The sequence below is a fragment of the Aethalodelphis obliquidens genome, unplaced genomic scaffold (genome assembly GCF_003676395.1).
Source record: "Aethalodelphis obliquidens isolate GAN/ISIS:26980383/991018 unplaced genomic scaffold, ASM367639v1 scaffold42, whole genome shotgun sequence".
Classification (NCBI taxonomy): domain Eukaryota; kingdom Metazoa; phylum Chordata; class Mammalia; order Artiodactyla; family Delphinidae; genus Aethalodelphis; species Aethalodelphis obliquidens.
Window position 1 is genome coordinate 14,536,718 of NW_020837986.1, and position 25,896 is coordinate 14,562,613.

Consider the following 25,896-nt stretch of genomic DNA (forward strand, 5'->3'; position numbering starts at 1 on the left):
TAACTTCTGGTCTGTCACTTGCATGCTGTGTGACTTTGGGCAAGTGGCTCCACCTCTCTGAGTGTCAGTTTCTTCATCTGTGAAATGGAGCTAATGAGAGCCCCTGTCTCCCCTCAGGGAGGTATGAGGATAAATGAGATCAGCTACATAAAGCAACGAGCTCTGTGCCTAGTACTAAGGTAAGCGCCCAGTGAGCTGGTATCTATTGTCACTATTATCAATTATTTTAGCACAGTCCTGCTGTGGTGGAGTTGAAGATGTTGCTGTTTAGACATCAGGCCACGGACAATTAGTGGGCAGGATTCTTATTATACCTCCTTTGAGGACTGCCTTAATGAAATACAGAACGAAATTCTTATTAGCACATCAGTCATTTCTGTGTAAATGAGTGTCATCCTAAGCATGAAAGTGGTACCCTTGAATGGAGGGGGAAGAAGATGCCAACCCCCTTAGCCCCTTTATCAGCAGCTCAAGCCTAGTGGGGGGAGGGGAGGTCAGTGACTGTCCCCCTCCCAGGACGGAGGTGGCCGGCATTCTGAGCTACCCTCCGCATTTCCTGCCATTTGTGGTTTAATCAAGCCCCATTAATCCCTCCAAGTTTCAAAGCCCAGCACAGGAACCATGAACTCCTACGGCCTCTGACAGGAATCGTGTGGCTAAAGCCAACGGGAACTCTTTGAAAGGTAATTAGTGTCCTTTGAATCCAGGGCCCCTTGATTTTGCTTCCTGTCTTTAAATGGTCACAGGAGATTTTGCAGCAAGGGGGAAAACAGAAAGGCAGCAGCAAGAGCTGCTTCCACTGGGCCTTCTGCTGCCTGTCAAGTTGCGCTGTGGCCTGAGAGAGGACGCTTGCGAACGTGGTCAAGGGTGGATGAGTTGTTGAGGAGCTGTTTATTCATTCAGGCTCATGCTCTGTGCCAGGCACCATGCTAAGCAGTTTTCGTTGATGTGCAGTTTTCATTGATCACTCATTCATTTTTAATATCTCTGTGTCAGACACCAAGCTAGGCCCCACAGCCCTAAGCTTGTTGTTTAGTGGAGCAGGCACACAATAAACAGGTAAATAAATAAAAATAATTGCTTTGAGAATAAAGTACCAAGAACTAAATAATGTTCCTTCAGCAAAGAATGAAGGAGAGTCTTTACAACGGGGAGTTAGGGAAGGCCACTCTGAGGAGAGAACGGTACCAGGAGGCACCAGGAGGCACCATGATATATATAAGCCAGTTATTTAATACAGGGCTGTAGAGGATAAGGGATTGACAGAGGGTTGTACTGGTTGCCATGGAAACCCGTGGGTCATGATCAGCTCTGTTTGAGGAAAGCTTAAGGATGCTTTCTTAGAAAAGGAGTCAACACAGGCTAGGTAATGCTGTTGTAAAAAACCCTGGAATCTTAAACCACAAAGGTGGGTTTTTTGCTCAACACATCTAGCGTGGCATGGCTGTGGCCCTGCTCACACCATCATCCTCAGTCCAGGACCCAGTTGCTCTGGCAGAAGGAAGAGAGAATTCTAGAGAGGCTTGAACCTGCTCTTCAGTGCTCCAGCCTGGAAGAGATACGTGTTATTTGTAACCACAACTCATTGGCCAGATCTTGTCACAAGGTCCCAACCCAACCACGAGGGGACCAAGAAGTACTACCCCACAACACGCCCAGGAGAACAAGATGTGTTTGGTGAACAGCGTTAAGGACAACCTTAGCGGGTGACTGTGAAATGAGCCTTGCAACAGAGAAGCAGGACATGTAAATTGCAGACAGAGGGAGAAGAATGTGCAAAGGCATGGAGGCCTAAAACAGTCTGGAACGTTCAGGTAGTTAGAGTGCTGGTAGGACAGGAAATAGAGCTGGAAATGTAGTCACAAAACCCTATATGATGGGTACCATTATTATCTCCATTTTTGAGATGAGAAAATTGAGGGCACACCTGATGAGGGGTGGGGCTGATATATGAACCCATGTGGTCTGATCCCAATGTCTGATCTCTAAATCTCTATGCCACATTGTCTTTAAGATAGGGAAGGGCCAGATTACAAAAGATCCTCACTGCCAAACTAAGGATATTGGCCTCCACAGGCCAGGCAGTAACATTTACAAGCTGTAGTGGTTGTAGTTGTTTAAAATACATATACTTTATGTGCATATTACACATACAGGGATATTCTCCTCTCCTAAAAGAAATGTGGTCCCTCTAATTCTTCTTAAACTGGGAGGCCTTCTTTATGCATCTTTCCTTTACCATCTTTTAACACAGATGAGGTCGAAGAGAAGTATTTCTTTCAAGTAAGGACACAGCCCAAGAGTAATTATTAATGATCACTAAAATTCAGTTTCCCTGTCAGGGATCAATAAAGAACGGCGGCAAATGTGGCAAACTAGAAAGAATCATGTCCCATGCAAAAAGGGCAGCTGTTGGTCACTGCCACCCTATTGTTACATGTGGAAATGTGGGACATTTTTAGATACTTTAGATATTTTGTGAAATCTCCAAATTTAAAAATAATGACTTAAAGCATGGTGAAAGTCTAAGAAAATACATCTATAGATCAAAATACTCATGGGAGCGTGAGTTTGCATCTTCCATATGATAGATAGCCTCTAAGATGGCCCCAATGATTCCACCTCCTGGTATTTATTCTCTTGTGGCATCCTTTCCTACACTGAGTCAGGGCCAGCCTGTGTGATCAACAGAATATGGCAGAAGTGACAGTGCGTGGCTTCTGACTCTAGCTCACAAAGGCATTGAGATTCTACCTTGTTCTCTTGAATCACTCACTCTGGGGACAGCAGCCATGCCATGAGGACAGTCAAGCCATCCTGTGTTGAGACCCATGTGAAGAGGAACTGAGGCCTCCATCAACTGAACAGCCATGTGAGTAAATCTTCTTGGATAAGAATCCTTCAGCCCCAGTCAAGCCTTCAGGTAAGTGCAGTCCCTGCCAATACCTAACTGGAACCTCATGAAAGACCCTAAGCCAGAACTGCCTGGCTGAACTGCTCCCAAATTCCTGCCCCATAGAAACTATGAGGGATAATAGACGATTACTGTTGTGTCAATCCAAGGGTGACAAACTTTTTCTATAAAGGGCCCGGTAGTGAATATTTCAGTCTGTGTGGACCATATAGTCTATGTTAAAAGTATTCAACTCTGAAATCAAAGTAGCCATAGATCATACATAAATGAATGGGTATGGCTGTGTACCAATAAAACTTTATTTACTGACAACAAGTGGTGGGCCAGATTTGGCCTGGGGACCAGTTTGCAAATCTCTACTTTAAGCCACTTTGTTTTGTGATTTGTTATGTAGCATTATATAACTAACCCAGTCCCTGAATTTGTGGAGTGACCTGAATACCTCACATTTCTGACAAAGCACACTGTTGGTGATTTGGAGGCCGTATCAGATGCTGCTGGCACTACAAGCATCGAGGGACGATGATCCCAGGAAGAGACAATGAGCCCAGGCTTGGGCAAAGAGATGTATGGACCCAGGTGATGACATAGATGCCTTTTGTTCTTCTTACCAATCAACATCACAAGAATGATTTTACTGCCATAATGGAGACCATTTCTTCTAATTCTCCCTGTACAGTCTGGTGCTGACCGTGAACTGTCTCTAGAATGAGCAAATGGGACAGATAAGGAGGAAGCCTTCTCCCTCCCCTAGTGCTGTGAAGAGTACGCAGAGCCAGCAAGGGGCAAAGCTCCTAAGCTGCTAACAAGGCTGAGCCTTAAGCCTTGAGCCCAGAACAAAGAAACTCCCTGTGGAGGGTTCTAGGAACACTGCCTCTTGCCCAGTCTCTGCTCCTTCCATGTGCCCTCTGCAGCCTGTTCCTCACAGCCCCTCTGAGGACCCAGTTCCCACTCCTGCTGGGGTCAAGGCTACGGCTGGGCCAGAGCACAACCTGGGACAGACCTGAGCCTGAAACACAAATATCCGCATATGTGGTGGGTGAGGCCGCAGCGGGAGCAAGGTGCTCAGGAGCTGGGGAGGTGGAGGAAGAGAGACAGGGTGCAGAGAAATAAAAAGGGAGGAGAAAAAGGAGGAAAAGGCCAGGAAGAGAGAATCAAATCATCCAGAAGAGGCTGGATACAGGGTTCAAACAATGTCGCCAGAATCTTGCCTCTCTCTTGATCCATCTGTGTGAATCCCATTCTCCAGCAACCTAGGTAGCTCCAGCTTTTGGATTCTAGAGCTGCACGAAGAAGTGACAGTAGCAATCCCAGCAGCAGTTTTGGGGATACACTCTAGTTGACTCTCAGGTCACATGCCCACATGTACACAGGTTACATGCCCGCATGCTATAACCAATCACTGTGTCCAGGGAATGCCTAAGTCAGACTGGCTTGGGTCCACTGCTCCAACCCATCCCTCCTGGACTGGAAGAAGAGAAAACCAGGGCGTTTACTAGAAGAAAGGGGAATGTTTAGGGTTAGGGCAGGATAGAGTCACAAACCATAAATGCCTCCTTTAGAGTTTACTGGCTGATTGAAAATTTCCTTTCCAATCCCTTCCTTGTACAAAAGGGGAGATCAAACTCCAAGAGGAGAAGGATGTGCCTGTGGTCACACAGCTTGTCAGTGCTCTGCATTGAAGGTTGTGTCCCTCCAAAATTCATATGTTGAAGCCCTAATTCCCATTGTGATGGTGTTTGGAGGTGGGGCCTTTGGGTGGTAGTTAGGTTTAGATGAGGTCATGATGGTGGAGCCCCTATAATGGGAATAGTGCTCATGTAGGAAGAGGAAGAGACCAGAGGCACCAACCTCCCTGCCATGTGAGTGTACAGCAAGAAGGTAGCCATCTGCAAACCAAGAAGAGGGCCCTCAGCAGACAGCAAATCTGCCAGTACCTTGATTTTGGATTTCCCAGCTTCCAGAGCTGTGAGAAATAAAATGTTTGTTTGTAAGCCACCCAGTCTATGGTGTTTTGTTACAGGAGCCCAAGTGGACTGAGACAGTGACAAAACCCAGGCATGATTCTGGGTCTTGCTCTCTGGCAACTCTCTCCTCAGGGGCAAGGCCAAATGAGCCAGGAACCAAGGGAGCCGTTGGGGTCTGAGGCCAGCCGGGAAGATTTATTGTTGCAGGGGGTGTCACAGTCTTTGAGCAAGGGCTTGCAGGGTGGGCAGAGTTTCTAGGCACGGAGGGCAGGGAGGAGGACTGGGCTTCCCCCAAAGGGAGTTCTCTCTCTCTGGCTCTCTCTTCCTCTGAGGACCTAACCATCTGGTGGGAGAATAAGACAGGGGGACCAGCTGTTGCTACAGAGTGTGACCAGGACCTTATAGGAGAAAGCATTATAGAGGGGGGTGGGGGCCCAGGCACAGGCCTTTGTCCAGCTGGAGGAGGTCAAGGAGGCTTCCTGGGAGCAGTGATGTTTGAGCTGAATTTTTAAAGATGAGCACAAGTTAGCTAGAAGGAGAGAAAAGGCCTTCCCAATGATGGGACATCATATACAAAAGCACAGAAGTACAATAGCTCACAATGTGGTTGTAGAACAGTAAATAGTTCCGTATGCTGGATGTGCCAGAGAAAGGTAAGCACTGAGGCTGGGGGTGTCAGCAGGCCCTGATGGCCCAGCCTCATGTCTGAAGCTGACCAGAGCCCTGACTTTATTTCTCTAGCTCGGGGGGACTGAGGGAGGGCATGGGAGGATGTAAGACGGGCAGTGACCACTTGTAAATATGCAGGTGACTTTGATCTTGGGAGGGATGGAGGTGGCACAGGTTGTAGGGGGCAGAAGGTTGCCAACTCAAACCCCTGACCAAAAGAGCAGTTCAGGAAGGATCCTGGGGTGACTTGTGTTAGCAATTCAAGTTTTGTGAAACATCTGTGGGGAGATAACCATGAAACTTGGTGTTTTCTTTCTGGAAGACAGCTGGGCAAAATGAGCTAAAGCCTAAAACATGCATATTCTTCAACCTAGAAGTTCTACGTCTAGGAATTTATCCTAAGAAAATCAGTAAAGGTGAGAGAAAAGATTGAGCTTCAAGGATGTTCATTGCCACACTCTTTATATAGGAAATAACTGGAGACGAACTGAATATCCAAAAACAGGAGGCTGGTCTAATGACTAGAAATCTGATGGTGGACTCTTCTTTAGTCATTCGACTTGCTGCTGTGGTAAAGATCAACGATTACCAGACATTTGTCCATGGGCCAAGGCTGCTCTGTGAAAAAGTTGTTACTAGTCTATGGCAAAATCAGAAAAATAGAGACAACAACAAGATGTTCATAAAACTTTTTGTGTGTGTGTAACATTATCTCCATTCTACTTCTTTGGCTTAATGATGAGAAGAGTTGTTAACTTTTTTCTTCTTTCTAGGCTGCACATAATAAAAAATCCAATTAACAGAGGCATAAACATGTAGGGGCATATTTTTTTCACATTAAGAGCAGTCTGGAAGTAGCAACCACTGGGGAAGTTTCAGTGCTTACCAATGCTGGGCAAGTAGGGGTCTCTGTGATTCTCTTACCCTTTCCCTCATGGTCCCAAGAAGGCTGCCACTGCTCTTGGCAAGGTATATTCAAGGTAGGAAGAGTGGGGATGAGATGGTGTCATGACGTTTTCCCTTTTACGGGAAAGCAAAAGCTTTCCTAGAAGTCTCCAGCAGACTTCCTCTTATGTTTCATTGGCTAAATTAGGTCACAGGGCTACCCTCAGCTGCAAGGGAGTCTAGGAAATCAAGAATCTGGCAAAAGAAAATGGAATTTCCATGTTGGGTTTACTACTGATGATTAATTGCCAGGACAGGGTACACAGCCCCCTCAAACAAAACCAAGAAAGAAAGGGGTAGGGTGGTAGGAAATGGCTGTTGAGAGGGCAGCTAGCCATGCCTGCCACACTTGATGGAAAGAAAGTTGGCAACGTGAGATCAGTCTCCCCTAATTTTTTGAAGGTGAAATTTACTAGCTCATGAAATGCTGAAGACTAGGAACCACTGGAATAGATGACTGGTTTTCAAACCAGATTCCTATGTTGCCCAGAGTTATTTAGGGGCTTCTGTTAGGGTGAGAAGGTGGGGAGAAGGGTGGAAGTACTAGTCCCCAATCATGCTTCAACCCAATCATTTCCACTTTTGTCTGAATATTATCTTGAGCATCCACATGAAATTCCACTGGATGTATGTGGACGTATGTGTGTTTTTCTGTATATATGTGTGTATGTGTATATATTGTATATCTTCATATATCTACATGTTTATTCATGAGAGGAGGTGAGTTCCACGTCCAAAGACTCTGCCATCTTGATTCTCCGCTCCTATCTACATATTTATACATATATATAGATTTGAGAGAGAGCAAGAGAGATCTAGAAAGATACACAGCAGGAGTTTCAAACTGGTGACCTCTGGTGCCTCAGTCAGTATTTAAAATCTCTTTGACTTTTGAATGTCCTCATACTAGCCACAGACTCTCAACTACTCCAAAATTCAAACATCCTGACATTTTTAATATCACAATTCACATATTTATATTAATTTTCATATAAATCGATTCACCCTCACACATTTATACTAATTTTAATACCACTTGATTCACACATATTTATTAATTTTAATACCATCCAATTCACATTTACATTAACTGCCTGGCCCCCCTGTGCATTTATTTTGTGACCCCTGAATACACCAGGGCATTAACAGTGGCTCTCTCTGGGTCATGGGTCATTTTTAAGTTTTTCTTTTTCCTGGTCTGGCCTGTCTAATTTTGCTAAAATAAACAGACATGGCTTTTGTAATAAGGGGGAAAGACGCCATTTTAATTAAAAAGTGAGAACAATGGGGCCTGTGATCCCGTGAGCTGTTGGGCCATGCTCCATCGGCCCCTGCAGAGCCTGGCTCTCCTGCGCTGCCCCTGTGTCCCCAGCCTGCCTCAAATGTGCTGCCAAGTGAGCGGCTGGGGTCCCAGCCTTGCCCTATGAGTGAGGCTCTCCCCAGAGGTGTGAGTGGGAGACGGGGGCTGGACAACCTAGGAAGAGCGGGCCCTTCCTGGAAGAGTTTAGACACCCAGTTGGGGTCTGAGGCTCTTCCACACACTGAACTCCAGTGTGGGGACATGGTCCCTGCAAATGCCAACTGCTTTACTCAGACTGGGGCTGTTGATAGACATACTGCTCCAAGCTAATGTGGTGTCATCACAGCACAGCTTCACTCTCGGCTACTGGAAGTCACCAGGACAGCATCTAGTTTGAATCTTTTCTCCTTATGACCTAAAAAAATTCGAGCTGAAATCTAAGCCACGCCTTTAACACTCTGTATCTCGTCTTCCTTTATTCCTCTCCCTTTCTTTTCCCCTTTCTCTTTCTCTTTTTCTCTTGCATTCCAGAAATTTCAAGCCAGGTGTAAGAATTTCATAATTGTCCAATCTAAGTGACTTTCTGTCGTTTCTTTACAGATGGAGACATTGAGGCTCAGGGAGGAGTGGCGACTATATCACAAACCTTCTTACTGACCGGCTAAGTAGCCTGTGGCAAGCAACTTAAGTGCCTCAGTTTCCTTTTCTATAAGGCAGGATGGCGTTGACACCTCCCAACCCTTCATATCCGAAGGTCCCCTGCAAGCAGCAGACAGGAGACTGGGGAGGAAGTGCTGGATGATCAGCAAAACAGTTGTCCCTTCACTCAAGGGCTTATAATTAACTGGTGGCTAAATTAGGCTTTTCAGAACTCAAATCCTCTGATTTCTAATTGTAGCATCCTCTACAATTTATTTGGGAAGATAGTAACAGTAATACCTTTTGACATACTAGGTGCTACATTCCGTGCTTCAGGAATAGTGTAGCATCAGAGAAAAGAACAAAATTCTGCAGTCCAGCTATGGCCTCAAGCAAGCACATCACTCTCTCTATCTCCGTGTCCACATGTGATCAATGGGGCGATAATAGTGTCTACCTCACCAGCTAGATATGAGGATGACACGAGAGCATGTTTGTGTGTGGTTAGACATTACCATGGCAAGCAGATGCGCACAAATGATGGAGTCTTTGCTTTCTCTAACTGATCTCTTTGCCGCTCTGGATGTTTGATAGCAGCCCACCTTGTGTTGCACTGTGTGTGTGTGTGTGTGTGTGTGTGTGTGTGTGTGTGTGTGTGTGTGAATCAAAGGAGCTCCCAGGAATCTTGCTTCCTCCTCTCTCTACTTCTTTTTCCCTGACTTCTCTCTCTAGTCGCTTGGTCTTCCTTCCTAGGCAGAAGGGACATCCCTAAACAACTTAGATATTTTCCTACCTGTGGTTTATGGTCAAGGTCCATCTTCCTGCCCATCAGGTCAAGGTCAGGCTTTTCACGTATTGATGAAACCCTAGGAATTGAGAAAACTTGCTTCTCTCTGAATAATTCAGGCTTTCCAGACTATTTCCTTGAGAGGGACTCAGAAATCCTATTTTGAGAGTCCAAAGCTGAATATCAACTTTTTCCCTTGAGCTTCTGCTGTAACAATCCTGACCCCCTGAAGGCAAATGGATGCCTCTGGCTGCCTCTGGGAAGGTGAGGTGCAAGGAAAGGGAAAGGAGAAAAGTACATGGAAATATTTTAAGCCTCATTATACTTCTGTGAGGCATTTACTCAGCACCTGACTTAAATAGAGCTCAATAGTCTTAGCCAATTTATTATTACCATTTATGCCCCATAATATCAGGTACTATCATTATAATCATTTCTGAACATAAGCAATTTTACTCAAGTATAACTTATATACTTACATACTTACATACTTTGTATGACACATACAAAGTGAACATACCGTTTAACTGTCATCCTCATGCTCCGTCTCAGTCATTCCCCCTTCTCTGCTCCAAAGAGTATCCCCCTTCCTAACTTCTAACAACATGGACTGGTTTTGCCTGGTTTTGAACTTGTACATGGAATAATGAATGTGTCTATTGTGTCTGTCTTCTTTCACTCAAAATTATGATCGTGAGATTCATCCATCTTGTCACATGAAGTAAAAACTATTCATTTCTATAGCTCTTTAGTTTTCGACTGTATAAATATACCACAATTTATTTATTCACTCCCCTGGCAATGGACATTTGAATTGTTCCCAGTTTGGGGCTATTACAGATAATTCTACAAACCCATTTTGTATATCTTCCAGTGCTCATTTGGACTAATTTCTATTGGGTATAAACCTGAGAGTGAAACTGCTGGCCATAGGGTGTGCATATATTTGGCTTACTAGACATCATCAGTTTTCGAAAGTGGCTGTACTGATTTTAAACCAAGATATGAAAAAGTTTGAGTTGCTTCACATTCTTGTCTACATTTGGTAGTGTCAAACTTCTTCTTTTTAGCCATTCTGATGAGTGTGTAGAGGTATCTCATTTAGGCTGAAAATTTCATTTCCCTGGTAACCAGTGAGCTTGAGCATGTGCCTTATTCACCATTTGAATATTCTCTTGTGAAATGCTTGTCTGTGTGTGTTTTCCTTTTTTTTAAGTTGATTTGTATTTTTCTTAATGAGTGGAGGTGCTCTTTATATGTTCTGGTTAACAAGTCCGTCATTGGTTTTTCATACAGCAGGTATTTTCTCTTCCTCTGTGGCTTACCTTTTAACTATCTGAGTAGTGTCTTTGGATGAACAGACATTACTAATTTTAGTAAATTCAATTTATCAATCTTTTCCTTTATGGTTAATGTTTTGCTGAACTGTTTAAGGAATCTTTGCTTAACCCAAGGCCACGAAGATATTTACCTATTGTTTTAGTATTTAGTTTTAATTTTCACATTTAATTCTCACATTTAAATTTCAAATTTAATTTCACAAACCACTTGGATTTTTTTCTTTGTGTGTGTGAGGTAGGGAATCAAGATTCATTTTTTTTCCCCCAACTGGATATCCAATTGTCCTACCACCATTTATGGGAAACTGTATCCTGTCCTCACTGTACTACATTGTCAATTCTGTCCTAAATCAAGTATCACAAACATTTGGGTCTGATTCCAGCCTCTCTGTCCATTCCATTTGTGTCTTTTGCTAATACTACCTCATCTTAATTACTGGTTTAATAATATATCCTGATATTTACTAGGGTAAATTTTCCTAACTTTCTTCAAGATTTTAGTGGTAACTCTCAGCTGTTTTGGATTTTCATGTAAATTTTAGAATCAGCTTGAATTTTTTCAGAAATGAAAGGGGAGGGGAGAGAGAGAGAGAATGGAAGGAAGAAAGAAAGAAAATTTTCCTGGAATTTTTATTGAGATTACATCGAATTTGTAGATCAAATCAGGGAGAATTGATATCATTGCAATGAACAAACATGAACATGTATTATACCTATTTTAGAGGTGAGAAAATGGAATTTCAGGTCCAGAATGGAGAGGTGTGACCCAGTCGTCTCTGAAACAGGAGGATCACAAACACCTGAGGGGACACACTGTCAGGACTAACTCCTTGGGGATCACTGGAGGGGCTGAGAACTAGGCAAAAGGAGTCTTACACTCTGTCAGTTTGGGAAGAGAAATGTCCTTGGCCAGAGGAAGTACCACTGAGGGCGGAGGGAGAGGAACTTTTCATGTCCCTATACCTCGGCAGAGCAGAAGTGCTTTAGACTCATCACCTGCCCTCACGGAGCCTCAGTTTCCTAACTCTGTGGAGCTAATAAACCTAGACTAACTTTACAGTGTTGGTTTCCCTTTCAAGTGAGATCCTGGGGGTATTCTTTCATTCATTCATTCATTCATTCATTCATCCATTCACACAACAAACAGGTATTGAGTGTGACAGTAAGTACCAGATGAACTAGACAAAGTATCTGCTCACCTAGAGAGGGAAAGAGACAAAAATAAAGAGATGATGAATAAATAATCACAGTAATGGCCAAGGGTCATGACTGCCTTGTGGTGGGTGGGACAGCCTCTTTGGAAAAAGATTGGGGAATACTTTGTGAAAGGGCTGCACACACTTGAGAGTCGTTTTTATTCTGCTGCTTTCCCCCTGCTTTTTCTTCTCTAATAAGTAGAAGTCAATATAGGACAAATTATAGTTAATTTATTCCCCCATCCAACTAAGCCTAGTACAATTTTTTTAAATAATTACAGCTAATATTTAATGAGCTTACCTTGTGTCTGGCACTGTTCTAAAACTTTTTAGTTAACAGATAATTCACATATCATAAAATTCACCCTTTTTAAAGTGTACAGTTCTGTGGTTTATACAACCATTGCCACTATCTAATTACAGAAAATCACCCTAAAAAGAAACCCTCCACCAAGGGTGAACCCTGACGTAAGCTATGGCCTTTGGGTGATGATGATGTGTCAGTGTAGGTTCTTTAATTGTAACACGTGTACCAGTCTAGTGTGGGATTTTGATGGTGAGCGAGGCTGTGTGTATGTGGGGGCATGTGGTATACGGGAAATCTCTGTACCTTCTGTTCAATTTTGCTGTGAACCTAAAACTGCTCTAAAAATACAGTCTATTTCAAAAAAGGAAAAAGAAAGACACTCCATACTCATTAGCAGTCATTCCCCAGTCCCTCTCTTCTCAGCCCCTGGCAATCACTAACCTGCTTTCTGTTTCTAAGGCTTTGACTATTTTGGGTATTTCTTATAAGTAGAATCACACAGTATGTGGCTTTTTCAAACTGGCTTCTTTCACTTAGCTCAATGTTTTCAAGGTTCATCCATGTTGCAGCATGTATCAGCACTTCATTCTGCGATGATTGAATAATATTCTATTGTATAGACATCACACATTTATTTAGCCATTTATCAGTTGCTATGGACATTCATGTACAAGTTTTCAATCGAATATATGTTTGGTTCTTTTGAGAACATACCCAGGATAGGAATTCATGTGTTATATGGTAACTCTAAATTTAACTTTTTGAAAAACTGCCAAATCATTTTCCAAAGGAGCTGCATCACTTTACATTTCCACCAGCAACATAGGAGAGTTCCAGTTTCTCCACATTCTTGCCAATAGTTGTTATCGTACATCTTTTTTTATTTTACCCATTCTAGTGGATGTTAAGTTAGCACTTAATTGTGGTGTTGATTTGCAATGCCTTGATGATTAATGATATTAGGAATATTTTCATGTTTTTATTGGCCATTTATATATCTTCTTTTGAAAAATGTTTAAATCCTTTGCCCATTTTAAAATTGGGCTATTTTTTTATTGTTTATTTTTGAATTGTCAGAGTCTTGTATATGTTCTGGATACTATACCCTTACTAGATAAATGATTTGCAAATATTTCACCTATTTTGTGAGTTTTCTTCACTTTCTTGACTGTTCTTCGAATTACAGAAGTATTAATTTTTTTTCTTTGGTTGCTTGTGCTTTAGGTGTCATATCTAAGAAATCATTGCCTAATCCAACTATTTCTAAGTTTTATTCTAAGCCAGCTCTTAGATATGTCGTTCATTTTTAGTTAATTTATGTATATATATATTGAGATAGAGGTCTACCTTCATTCTTTTGCATGTGGATATTCAATTGTCCCAGAACCATTTGTTGAAAAGACTATTCCTTCCCTCATTGAGTTATCTTGGCACCTTTGTCAAAAATCAATTGTCCATGGTAATTCCCCGGCAGTTCAGTGGTTAGGACTCCGTGCTTAGGCCGCACAGTGTGGCCAAAAAAAAAAAAAAAAAAAATCAATTGTCCATAAATGCATGGATTTATTTCTGGACTTTCTATTCCAATGATCTATACATCTATCCTATGCTAGTACCACAGTCTTGATTGTTGTAGCATTGTAGTAGATTTTGAAATAGGAAAGTGTGGGTCATCCAATATTGTCCTTCTTTTTAAGATTATTTTGGGTCCCTGGCATTTCCATATGAAATTTAGGATCAGCTTATCAATATCTTCAAAATCATCAGCTGGAATTTTGATAGGGATTACAATTAATCTGTAGATCAATTTGATCAGTATTGCTAATATTATGTCTTATATATTAACACAGGATATCCTTCCATTTACTTAGATCTTTTTAAATTTCTTTCAGTGAAGTCTTATAGTTTTCAGTGTACAAAAATTTCTTGAAGGGCAGGTTTGCTAACAACAAATTATGTCAGTTTTTATTTATCTGAGAATGTCTTAGTTTCTCTCTCTTTTTTTTTTTTTTTTTGCAGTACGCGGGCCTCTCACTGCTGTGGCCTCTCCCGTTGCAGAGCTCTGGACGCGCAGCCTCAGCGGCCATGGCTCATGGGCCCAGCCGCTCCGCGGCATGTGGGATCTTCCCAGACCGGGGCACGAACCTGCGTCCCCCGCATTGGCAGGCAGACTCTCGACCACTGCGCCACCAGGGAAGCCCTCTCTTTCATTCTTAAAGATAGTTTTGTGGAATGTAGACTCTTTCAATGACAGTCTTTTTCTTTATGAGCTTTGACTATGTCATCTCACTGCCTTCCGGCCTCATGGTTTCTAGTGAGAAATCAGCTATTAATCTGAGGATCACTTGCATTCAAGGAGTCACTTCTCTCTTGCTGTTTTCAGGATTCTTTCTTTGTCTTTGACTTTCAACAGTTTGACTATGGTGTGTCTAGGTATGGATCCAAGCAGCCAAATGAACTCTTTGTCTAGAGTTCATTTGGCTGCTTGGATGTGTAGATTAAAGTTTTTCATCAAATCATTTCTTCAAATGTTCTGATTTTCTCTTTTCTTTCTTGGGCTCTCATTACATAAACAGTGTTATGCTTGATGATGTCCCACAAGCCTTTGACCTAAGTTCAAGTTCACTGATTCTTTATCAGCTTGCTGCAATTTGCTGAGTCCCTCTAGTGAATTTTTCATTTTAGTTGTACTTTTCAACTTTGAAATTTCCATTTGGTTCTTTTTATGTAATTTCTGTCTCTACTGTAATTCTCTATTTGGTGTGAGACATCATTCTCACTTTCCTTTACTTCTTTAGACATGGTTTCCTTTAGTTCTTTGAATGTATTTAAAATAAAATATTTAAAGTCTTTTTCTACTGGGTCTAATGTCTGGACTTCCTCAGGAACAGTTTCTATTGATTGCTTTTCTCTTGTGCAGGGACTATAGTTTCTTACTTCTTTTCATGTCTCATAATTTTTGTTGTTGAAAAGTGGACATTTTACATAATATAATGCAGTGACTCTGTAAATCAGATTCTCCCTTATCTCCAGGGTTTGTTGTTATTGCTGTTTGTTGTTGTTATTTGTTTTAGTAATGATTCTGAATTAATTCTGTAAAGTTTGTACTCTTTTTTGTGTGTGTGGCACTGAAATCTCTGTTCAGTTACCTTACTGGTCAGCAAATGGTTGGGCAGAGATTTCCTTACATTCCTAGAACTAGTAGGTCTCCCAGTCTTTGCTGAGGTGCTCTCTGTGCAAGATGGGTCACACTCTCAACACTCAGCCAGGCAGCTGATAACTCTGTCTTAGCCTTCACTTCCTACTTGTGCAGAGCCTTAAAGTTAGCCAGAGGTAAAAGCTCAGGATCTTCTCAGATCTTTCCTGTGCACCTGCACAACTCTGGGCATACACACAGTCCTACACTTGCACATGGCCTTCTACATTCCCAGGAATATGTCAGAGCTTTCCACGGCCCCTATGGACATCTCATTCTCCAGCTTTTCCTTTAAAGCCTTTTGGTTAGCTGATTGTTTTCCCCAAATATTATCCACTGCCTAGGCATCCCCAAAGTTAAACAATTGCCTCTAAGTATTTTTGAAAAATGCCCTCAGGGAAAAGGCTTTTTGTGCTGGGTAAGCTCCTAGTCAGTTCAAATAAAAACAGTCTTACAAGTGGGGTCTTCCAGGGAACCACCAGACAGGCCAACTAATGACAATAGTCTGGGAATGAGGCTTTGAAAGAGGTTCACCCCTATTCTGTCACCTTTGGTGGCTGCTAGGCTGCTGGATTTCAAGTCTACCACGGAATTGGGGGTGGGAAGATGGGAATAGGGGCAAGTTAAAATGCCACAAATGTCAGTGTTCTTACCAAGATTTAACCCTTTGTAAAATAAATACTTCTTTGATTACTGCAAGCCTTTAGTTTCAAGAGTTCTGAAAACCATTGATTCTGACTATTTTTGCCCATTTTGTCATTGCTTTTATAGAAGAAAGAATTTTTGGAAGCCCCACTCCACCATTTTCACTTTTCTAAACGTTTTACAGATATCACCTTATTTTTTGTCACAACTCTATGAGGTAGGTATTGTTATTGTCATTACCTCTATTTAACAAATGAGGAATCTGAGGCAGAGAGGTAAAGTGAACAGCCCCAGGCCACACAGACAACAACTGCTGGAGCCAGGATTCAAATGCAGAGGTTAACTCTAGGGCTGGCAACCTCACTAGGCTCTTATTATTTTTTTTAACATCTTTATTGGAGTATAATTGCTTTACAATGGTGTGTTAGTTTCTGCTGTATAACAAAGTGAATCAGCTATACATATACATATATCCCCATATCCCCTCCCTCTTGCGTCTCCCTCCCACACCTCTAAGTGGTCACAAAGCACCGAGGTGATCTCCCTGTACTATGCAGCTGCTTCCCACTAGCTATCTATTTTACATTTGGTAGTGTATATATGTCAAGGCCACTCTCTCACTTCGTCTCAGCTTATCCTTCTCCCTCCCCGTGTCCTCAAGTCCATTCTCTACTTCTGCATCTTTATTCCTGTCCTGCCCCTAGGTTTGCCAAAACCTTTTTTTTTTAGATTCCATATATATGTGTTAGCATACGGTACTTGTTTCTCTCTTTCTGACTTACTTCACTCTGTATGACAGACTCTAGGTCCATCCACCTCACTACAAATAACTCAATTTCGTTTCTTTTCATGGCTGAGTAATATTCCATTGTATATATGTACCACATATTCTTTATCCATTTATCTGTCAATGGACACTTAGATTGCTTCCATGTCCTGCCTATTGGAAATAGTGCTGCAACGAACATTGTGGTACATGTCTCTTTTTGAACTGATGAGGATGATTATAATTTTTGTGACTTTCTGTTTGAATAAAAAAAAAAATCCCACAAGGACTCAGAGGTAAAAAATATACAAATCGATTTTCACTGCAAAGTAAAGGAGCTGTTACAGTGGAGGATTCCTGGACTGAATGTCAATATTATGACATAGTATGAGTGTGTTTCATGTTTGGTAATTGCAATCATTGTTGCTTTGGTTGTGGTCATCCATTTACAATGCTTGGTGTCAGTTTATTTATCTCTTGTAAAAATAAAATACAGTGTGTGTGTGTGTGTGTGTGTGTGAAAAAGAAAGAAAGAAAGAAAAAGAAAGAAAGAAAGAAAGAAAGAAAGAAGGAAAGGAAGGAAGGAAGGAAGGAAGGAAGGAAGGAAGAGAAAGAGAGAGAGAGAGAGAGGGAGGGAGGGAAAAAAAATTATGGTTTTCTCAGAGTATATGCCCTCACTAGGCTCTTTTGTTTCCCCAGGATTGAGAAAGGAGCACTGGCTCTGGAGTCAGGAAGTCTGAATTCGAGTCCTAAGTTTGCTTCTATTCTATTGTGTGACCCTGGATGCACCAGTTTCTCTCTGTGTGTCTTAGTTTCTCCATGTATAAAATGAAGTGGTTGGCTGATTATCTCCTATTCTCCCCCAAGATTTTGGGTTTTCCCCAAGCCTGGAGTGCCCACCAGACACTCAGATGAAGTTATGACCCACAGATGGGGGGCAGGCCTGGATGCTCCTGCTATAGAGAGTTGGTGGCAGCTGTCACAGACTTCTCTGGCCCAGCCTAGTTGTCCAGAGGCTTTAGGTGACTCTAGGGGAAGTTTTTGCCTGATGGGGCTGTCACCAATGACAGGGTCCCTTATCAGCTGTGCCATGGGGCCCAGGCCACTGATTCCCCTTCTGGTACCTGGTCTGGTCCTCCGAAGACCAAGGAGGGCCAAGCTTGGAAGGGGTGGTCCTTGCTTCATCTTATCTTCCCCCCACTTCTCCCTATGTCAACTGCCCTCTCCACCAAAGCCTACAGGAACCTGACTCTTCTGTTAGGCCATGGAATAAAGAACTTGCTTTTCAAAAAAAAAATTTTCCAAGTCTTTTCCTAATATTTGGCTTTAGGTGATGCCTCTGACCTCATCTCCCACCTCTCCCTCCCTCCCGGGGCTCTGGACACACATGCCTCAGACACAAAGACCTCAGGGTCTTTGTACTTGCTGTTCTATCTGTCTGGGATTTCCACCTCCTTCAGGTCTGTGCTCAAATGTCCCTTGTCAGTGAGACCCTTCCCTGTCCTCCCTAGTTAAAATATGCCCGCCTTACTCTTATCCACCCTTTCCCGTCCCCATTTCATTTTTTCCTTGGGACAGACAGTTTTGTTACATAAGCCAAAAAATTGTGGGTTTTGTCCCAACTAATTTGAATTTTCCTTCCTGTGCAAACTAGGCATTCCTAAACATTACAGCCCTTGATGAAGACTTGACAGCTGACCCCTCCAAAGAAAAGGGCCCCTCCCTTAGCCTCACCAAAGCACTTGGCATAGAGTCGGGTACATCAGAGGCCATGACCCAAAGCAGGACAACCTGCCTTGTGGCTGCAGTTGGCACAAAGATGCTCTAAGATAACAGATGTGTGTAGGATGACAGCTGGGCCATGGATAAGGCAAAGGAAACACATTCATTCAGATGGAGCTGGCCTATGCCCCATCTTTCCCATCCTTGCCAACCTAGGGTTTAACCCAGTGATTGGGAAATACCTTTTCTTTTTTCCTTGTTAAGGGCCAGCCAGGGCCAGCCCTTTCCACCGGGCCTTGTGAGCAAGGTTGAAACTATGGTGCTTCTGGGCAGGCTGAGGTTTGTGGCTAGAGTCTGGACCTGATCCCTGCCATGTCCCTGACAACCAGTCTCCCTGACCCTGCACACCCACGCCACCTACCCACCAGGCCATTCCCGAGTTGCTCTGGCCTGGCCAGCTCAGCAGCTGTGGAGTGCCTCAGAGAGTGGAGGGAATGTGAGATGTCATTCAGAAGCCAGCTGATGCAACCCTCCTGGAGAGATGGGCAGACTGAGGCCAGTGAGGGGAGGAGACCCGCCCACGGTCACACAGACGTTCAACAAAAGCCCAGGGCTTGTGAGACCAGACCAACCTAGGTTTTAATCCAGTCTTCGCTTAATTTCAGAGTGGCTTTGGGCAAGTTCCACCACCTTTGTGAGCCTCGGTTCCCTAATCAAAGGTCAGAACAGTCTCTCTTGTGTTGGGTTGTGAGCAGGATGAAATGAGGCATCTACACAAACAGCAGGGACCTGACCCCCACAGTCCATCAGCAGGTGGTGACTCCCCCCTAAGAATAGTTCTGGAGCCCCAAAAAGAGGAGGCCCCATCCTAAATGCACTACTCCACCAGCTCATTTCACCTTCACAACAGTCCTGGGACGTAATACAATTAGTAACCCCATTTTACAGATGAGGAAACTGAAACCCAAAAAGTTGAGATGTGCTACACTTCCCCAGGATGAGAAGCCTGGATTGTTCCTGCCAAGATGTACCCCATCTTGGAAACCACAGCACACCCTTGCTGTCTGATTCTAGCCGTGTTCATTGTCTTTGAGCTATTTTGCACCTTTGTAAACCGTAGGTAACTGATGAATGTGCAAACTCTGTCTTGTCTGGTAGAATTGACTTTCCTCCCCTTTGTGGAAAAACTAGCATTGCCTCTATTTATAACTCAATTCCTTTACTCCATATAAGTTTGTGCTTTTTTGACTTTTCCTTTGGGCCAGTTATAACATTTATCTGGTTCTCTTACTGTTTAACAAGTAAAATAAAACCTTCAACACATCCTTTTTAGATTTGTATGAGAGTCATGATTTTACCTTTTTCTGAAGGTTATCTTTTAACAAGGCCTAAGAAATCAGGGCCTGATCCTTATGGCAACAGTCCTGGAAATCAACTCTCCTGTCCTCCCTTGCTCACCTCCAGTGCTCCAGACTCAGCCCTTTCATGTGTATTTTCTAGATAATCCTCATATAGGATGCTACATATCACCCTTCAGTTTACAAATGAGGAAATTAGGGCTCAGAGAGGCAAAGCAACTTAGCCAAGGTTACACAGCTAAAGCCAGCAATTTCTCCTTCTGGAGCTGTGTGTGGGTGTGTGTGTATGCGTGTGTGCGTGTGTGTCCTGCCTCCTTGACTAGATTGTGAATCCAGCTCCAGGTGGAGTCCAAAGAATACATTTGGAAATGGTGTGGTGTGTGATGGGGGTCAGGGGATACCATTAAATAGCAGCTTCCAGAGGCCTTGGCAGGTCGCTCAGTCTCAAGGGAGTGAGGCTGCAGTGTTACAGTTGGCCGTGCCTTTGACCCCTCCAAATCCTGAAGGATAGTCCAGGCCTATGCGGTGGCCCCCTCTGTCCCTTCCTGTATCTCCCCACTGAGAAGGTTGCCCAAGGTCAAACAGTTTGTAAATGTTGGAGCCTAGACTTGAACCCAGGAAGTCCAACCTTGCATGTTGCAGTCTTTAAGACCTGGACTTAAGTCCAAGGTTTTTCTTCTCAACAGTGTGTGACCCTGGGCAAGTTATTTAACCTCTCTGAGCTACTTAACCTCTCATGAAGTAGTTAAGATAATTGAATTAGATCATGTAAGCCAAGTGCCAGAAACATGGTAAATCCTCAATAAATAGTGCTATTTCCCAAGGCCTCATTATCTCAAATAATGAGCCACCACTTAGGACCCCTGCCATCTGCCAGGCACTGTGGGAGGTGCTTTGATGACATCATCTCCAGGAATCGTCCCAACAACCCTTGGGGAGAGACTATGGTGATCCCTATTTGACAATTTGATGCCATTTTCCCGAAGTTACACAGAGAGTAAGCAATAAGGTTGCGATATAAACCAGGTTGCCTGACTCCAAGACCTAGACACTTTTCCACTCTATGCATTCATTAATTCATTTGATTCAACAAGTATTTATTGGGCATCTACTATGTATGCAAGGCACCGTTCTAGGAGGTAGAGATACAGCAGTGAACCAAACAGACACAAATCCCTGTGCTCATGAAACCGACGTTCTAGTTACAGGAGCATCAAGAAAAGCTTCTGGCCTTTCAAGGTGAGGCTGGTCACCCATCCCACCTGCTTGACCAAGGCGGGGCAAGTACCTGATGGGACATTGGAGTTGGAGCTGGACATGGCTAGGGTAGTGGGCAGGGGAAAGGATCAGGACCAAAACTGTGAAAAGATGAATACAAAGTTGTCTGCTGAGAGAAGTGGGGAATGGCCTCAGAAACAACAGAGCACAACCTCAGTGCCCCTGGGACTTGGATTCCCTGAGGACTGTTTTTTCTCTGAGGTCAACAATGCCCAGAGCTAAAAGCAGGTATTTCCATGCATGAAGACTCTGACTACACTGTGGACAGAGCCTGCTTTGGGGCCCCCAATCTAGGGCTCCCCGAACCTCCAGGTAGAAAGAATCGGCACGGCTGCCTTCGGTGGATATTTGGGTGGGCCCAGGCGCCCTCTTGTGGCTTCCCTTGTCTATGCATGGACCCTTCATGTGTCCGTGTGGTTGGAGGGGCTGCCTGTGCCTAGACCATTTCTCTGTTTCCAGCCTGGACCCTTTCCCCTATTCCCAGCTTTTCCTGCCTCCAGCTGAGGCCTGAAAAACGTACTCAGTTTTGTCATCTTTTACTGCGTAGACCTTGGAACACAAAATTGGGCGCCTGCGAGCCCTTTGATGCTATCAGCAGGCACAGCCATGAGGTGGTGTAGCACATAGGCACACCATTTGGTTCAAATCCTGACTGTATCCATCACTTAGGAGCAATTGTACAGCCTTGCTGGGTCTTACTTTTCTCATTTTAAAAATGAAGATCATAATAGTTTCTACCTTAAAGAGCTATGAGAATTAAATGCGATAATACTCATTGGCCAATTTATCTGTTAAAGCCACAGTACCATTCCTGTTCTACACACACACACACACACACACACACACACACACACACACACACACAAACAAATGCTGTGCCTCTCCCCTATATTGCAGGGGCCTGAAGCCTGACTTGCCATCAGAGTTCCAGGTTAGATTCAGCCAATGGGAGGCAGCAAAGGCACATTATTGCTTCTCCAACAGCAGTAGGAGAATCTCTAGTTTCGGGATTCAGTTTTACAGACACCTCCGCAGGCTTTTCCCTGAACACGGCCTCAGGATAGGAGGCAGCTGTGATCATTGCCAGTGGTTTCCTGCAGTTCCTACAACTTCCAGACTCTTTGAAAGCTGTCTCCAGCCTAATCTTTATATTTTAAGCCATCTAATGGTTTTGTAAGCTCCCAGTTTTTCATATTAAATCCATTCCTGCTGGATGCAGAGCAACTAGGGCTCTCACTCATTGTTCTGGAAGTACAGCATGGCACACCCACCGTGGAAATCCATTTGACGGTTTCTTATAACATACACTACTACCACATGACCCAGCAATCCCGCTCTAGGAATATACCCAACACTAATGAAAACATATGTCCACACCAAGACCTGTGCGTGAATGTTAATAGTAGCATTATTCATAATTACTCCAACATGGAAATAATCAAAACATCCATCAATAAGATAAACTGTGGTACAGCCATAGAGCAGAATATTATTCAGAAATAAAAAGGAAGGAACTGATACATAGAACAACATGGATGAACCTCAGACATGACGAGTGAAGAAAAGCCAGGCACAAAAGAGTGTATATTTTATGTGTCAGCCATGGACGTGTGCCAGTCTCTCTTCAAGAAAGAAACTGCCAATCAGCTGTGAGGAGTGAAGGTCTCCAATAGCCCACAGCTGTAGCAACTTTGATAATGCTGAGGCCACGCCCTTCATGGCAGCTCACCCAGTGACAGGTCACAGAGGGAGTACGGAGGGATGCCCGGCTGTTTCAGCCCAACATGGGACTCTATGGGAATCTTCGTTCTGGGCTGGTTGAGATTTTCTAAGAACTGCACCGAAGCCTGAGGCTCCTCCTCTCCAGTTTTCATTTCTTCCCCCTCTTCTTTCACAGGTGTTAGACCTGCATCGTAGTATGAAAATCCTTCCTGTTCTCCTTTTTCTTTTTTCTTTCTTTTTTTTTTTTTGGTACGCGGGCCTCTAACTGCTGTGGCCTCTTCCGTTGCGGAGCACAGGCTCCGGACGCGCAGGCTCAGCGGCCGTGGCTCACGGGCCCAGCCGCTCCGTGGCATGTGGGATCTTCCCGGACCGGGGCACGAACCCGTGTCCCCTGCATCGGCAGGCGGACTCCCAACCACTGCGCCACCAGGGAAGCCCCTGTTCTCCTTTTTCTTTCACAAGCGCTATCTGCAGTAAATCTCTAGAACCGCTAACTCCATTCTGACATCTTCTTCCCAGGACCCCAAACTGACATTCTTTTTTATGAAATTTTAAGAGGGGCCAAATTAATCTGTAGAGACAGAAAGCAGATCGGTAGTTGCCTGAGCCAGAGGTTGGAGAGACGGACTGCAGAGGGGCATGAGGAAACTTTTTGGAGTAATGTAAATGTTGTATATCTTGATTATCATGGTGGATACACTGGTGTATACATTTGTCAAAACTCATTGAAGTGTACAATTAAATCAGTGATTTTACTGTATACAAATTATACTTCAATAAGGATTTTTTTTTTAAATCTCTGCTTTCGAGAAATATCTAGAGTGTGCGTGGTAGTTATAGGACTGTGCACACTTGTCAAAACAGAGACTTGTACACTAAAAAGGAGGATTTGTATTATGTATGAGTTATACTTTCATGAAAAAAGAATGAATCAGGAAAATAATTTTTACTGATTATCTCAAGTGATGATATGTATGGGGCGGGGGATGCTCCATTGGAGGAATCACACTTCCTGATTTCAAAAATTAGTACAAATCTACAGTAATCAAGAGTCTAGTACAGGCATAAAGACAGACATATAGCCCAATGGAACAGAATAGAGAGCCCAGAAAAAAACCCTTGCGTATATGGTCACATGATTTTTGACAAGGGTGCCAAGACCATTCACAGGGGAAGAACAGTCTTTATAACAAATGGTGCTAGGAAAACTGGATATCCATATGCAAAAGAATGAAGATGAATCCCTACCTCACACTATACACAAAAATTAACTCAAAATGGATCAAAGTCCTAAATGTAAGACCTAAGACTATAAAACTCTTAGAAGCTCGTAAAAGCTCGTAAAAGCTTCATGATATTGGATCTGGCAATGATTTCCTGGATCTGATACCAAAAACACAGGCAACAACAACAAAAATAAGCAAACTGGACTTCATGAAAATTTCAAACTTTTGTATATTCAAAGACACTCTCAACAGAATAAAAAGCAACCCACAGAATGAAAGATATTTGCAAATTATATATCTGATAAGGGATAATATCCAGAATATATAAAGAGTTTTTAAAATTCTACCCCCCCACACACACAAAATCCCAATTCAAGATCTATATCAGGGAAACTACAAACAACTCTGATGAAACAAATCAAAGAAGAACTAAATAGAGAGATATTCCATGTTCACAGATAGGAAGACTCAATATTATTAAGACGTCAGGTCTTTCAAACTTTATCTATAGATTCAATGCAGTCCCAATCAAAACCCCAACAAGCTACTTTGTGGATATCAACTTATTCTAAAGTTTATGTAGAGAGGCAAAAATCCCAGCATAGCAAACACTATATTGAAGGAGAACAATTACCCGACTTCAAGACTTACTATAAAGCTACAGTAATCAAGACAGTGTGGTATTGGTGAAAGAACAGACAAATAAATAGATCAGTGGAACATAACAGAGAGCTTAGAAATAGACCCAAATAGGTATAGTCAACCGATCTTTCACAAAGGAGTAAAGGCAATATAATGGAAAAATGATAGCCTTTTCAACAAATGGTCCTGGAACAGCTGGACATCTACATGCAAACAAACAAAAGAATCTGGACACTGACCTTACATCCTTCACAAAAATTAACTCAAAATGAATCACAGACCTAAATCTAAAATGCAAAACTATAAAACTCCTAGAAGATAACATAGGAGATGTTATCTAGATCAGCGGTCCCCAACCTATTTTTAGCACCAGGGACCAGTTTCATGGAAGAAAATCTTTCCACGGACTGGGGGTGGGGGGGATGGTTTGGGGATGATTCAAATGCATTAAATTGATTGTGCACTTTATTTCTATTATTATTACATTGTAATATATAATGAAATAATTATACAACTCACCATAATGCAGAAGCAGTGGGAGCCCTGAGCTTGTTTTCCTGCAACTAGACGGTCCCATCTCAGGGTGATGGGAGACAGTGACACCCGAAGTGTGTTGCTTATGTCCAGTCTACTCTGTATTCTCATTTTGGTTGCTGTCGCTGCGGAAAACCCTGCTTCACAAAGATAGGATGCTGGAAATGGAAGCAGGCTTTTCAGCGCTTTTGTGGCAATCTCAGGATATTCTGCCTTGCCTTTAATCCAGAACATACGGAGATTTGAAGTTGTCTCAAGCATACTTTTAAGGACCGTCATTTGAGATCTCGAGCAGTTGATCCTCTTCTAGCACAGACAAAACTTTCAACTGATTCACCTGGCTTATTCACAAATGGGTCGCGGATCCATTCCTTCCCACTTAGGGGGTCTTTGTGGTTGGGAAGTAATGCTCAAAGTCTTTTGAAAGCTGAGATGGGTGATCGTGCACCAGCTGGGAGAAAGAAGGCCCTGGCTCAGTCTCTTTCAAAATCTCTGCTAATGTTTGAAACATGTCCAAAGTCCCAATGCTCACTCATCGCTCCCATAATTCCAGTTTGGCTTTGAATGCAGCCACTTTATCTGCCGACTTGAACACAGCTGTCGTTACCCCCTGAAGTGACAGACTGAGTTCGTTGAGCAGGTTGAATATGTCACACAAGTAAGCAAGTTTTGCGACCTATTCTGTGTCACTGAAATGTGGTGACTGTTTTTCTAAAAGAAATTTCTGGAGCGGCTCTCGTTAACTC

The 25,896-nt window shown here is 43.1% G+C and overlaps 1 protein-coding gene across 3 annotated transcripts in view; it reads right to left on the reverse strand.

Moving 5' to 3' along the window:
• Positions 1–960: 960 nt before the first annotated feature.
• Positions 961–25,896, reverse strand: part of LOC113605380 (uncharacterized) — a 35,244-nt gene continuing 10,308 nt past the window's right edge. For 2 of the 3 annotated variants that reach the window (XM_027078680.1, XM_027078682.1), the window contains 2 exons: positions 9,228–9,300; positions 5,516–6,324 (listed from right to left, as the gene is read on the reverse strand). In XM_027078680.1, coding sequence (XP_026934481.1) covers positions 6,283–6,324; positions 9,228–9,300 — 115 coding nt within the window. In that variant the 3' untranslated portion in view covers positions 5,516–6,282. Of the gene's footprint in view, positions 1,550–5,515; positions 6,325–9,227; positions 9,301–25,896 lie in introns of those variants that run through there. The other variant, XM_027078683.1, reaches the window with a different exon arrangement.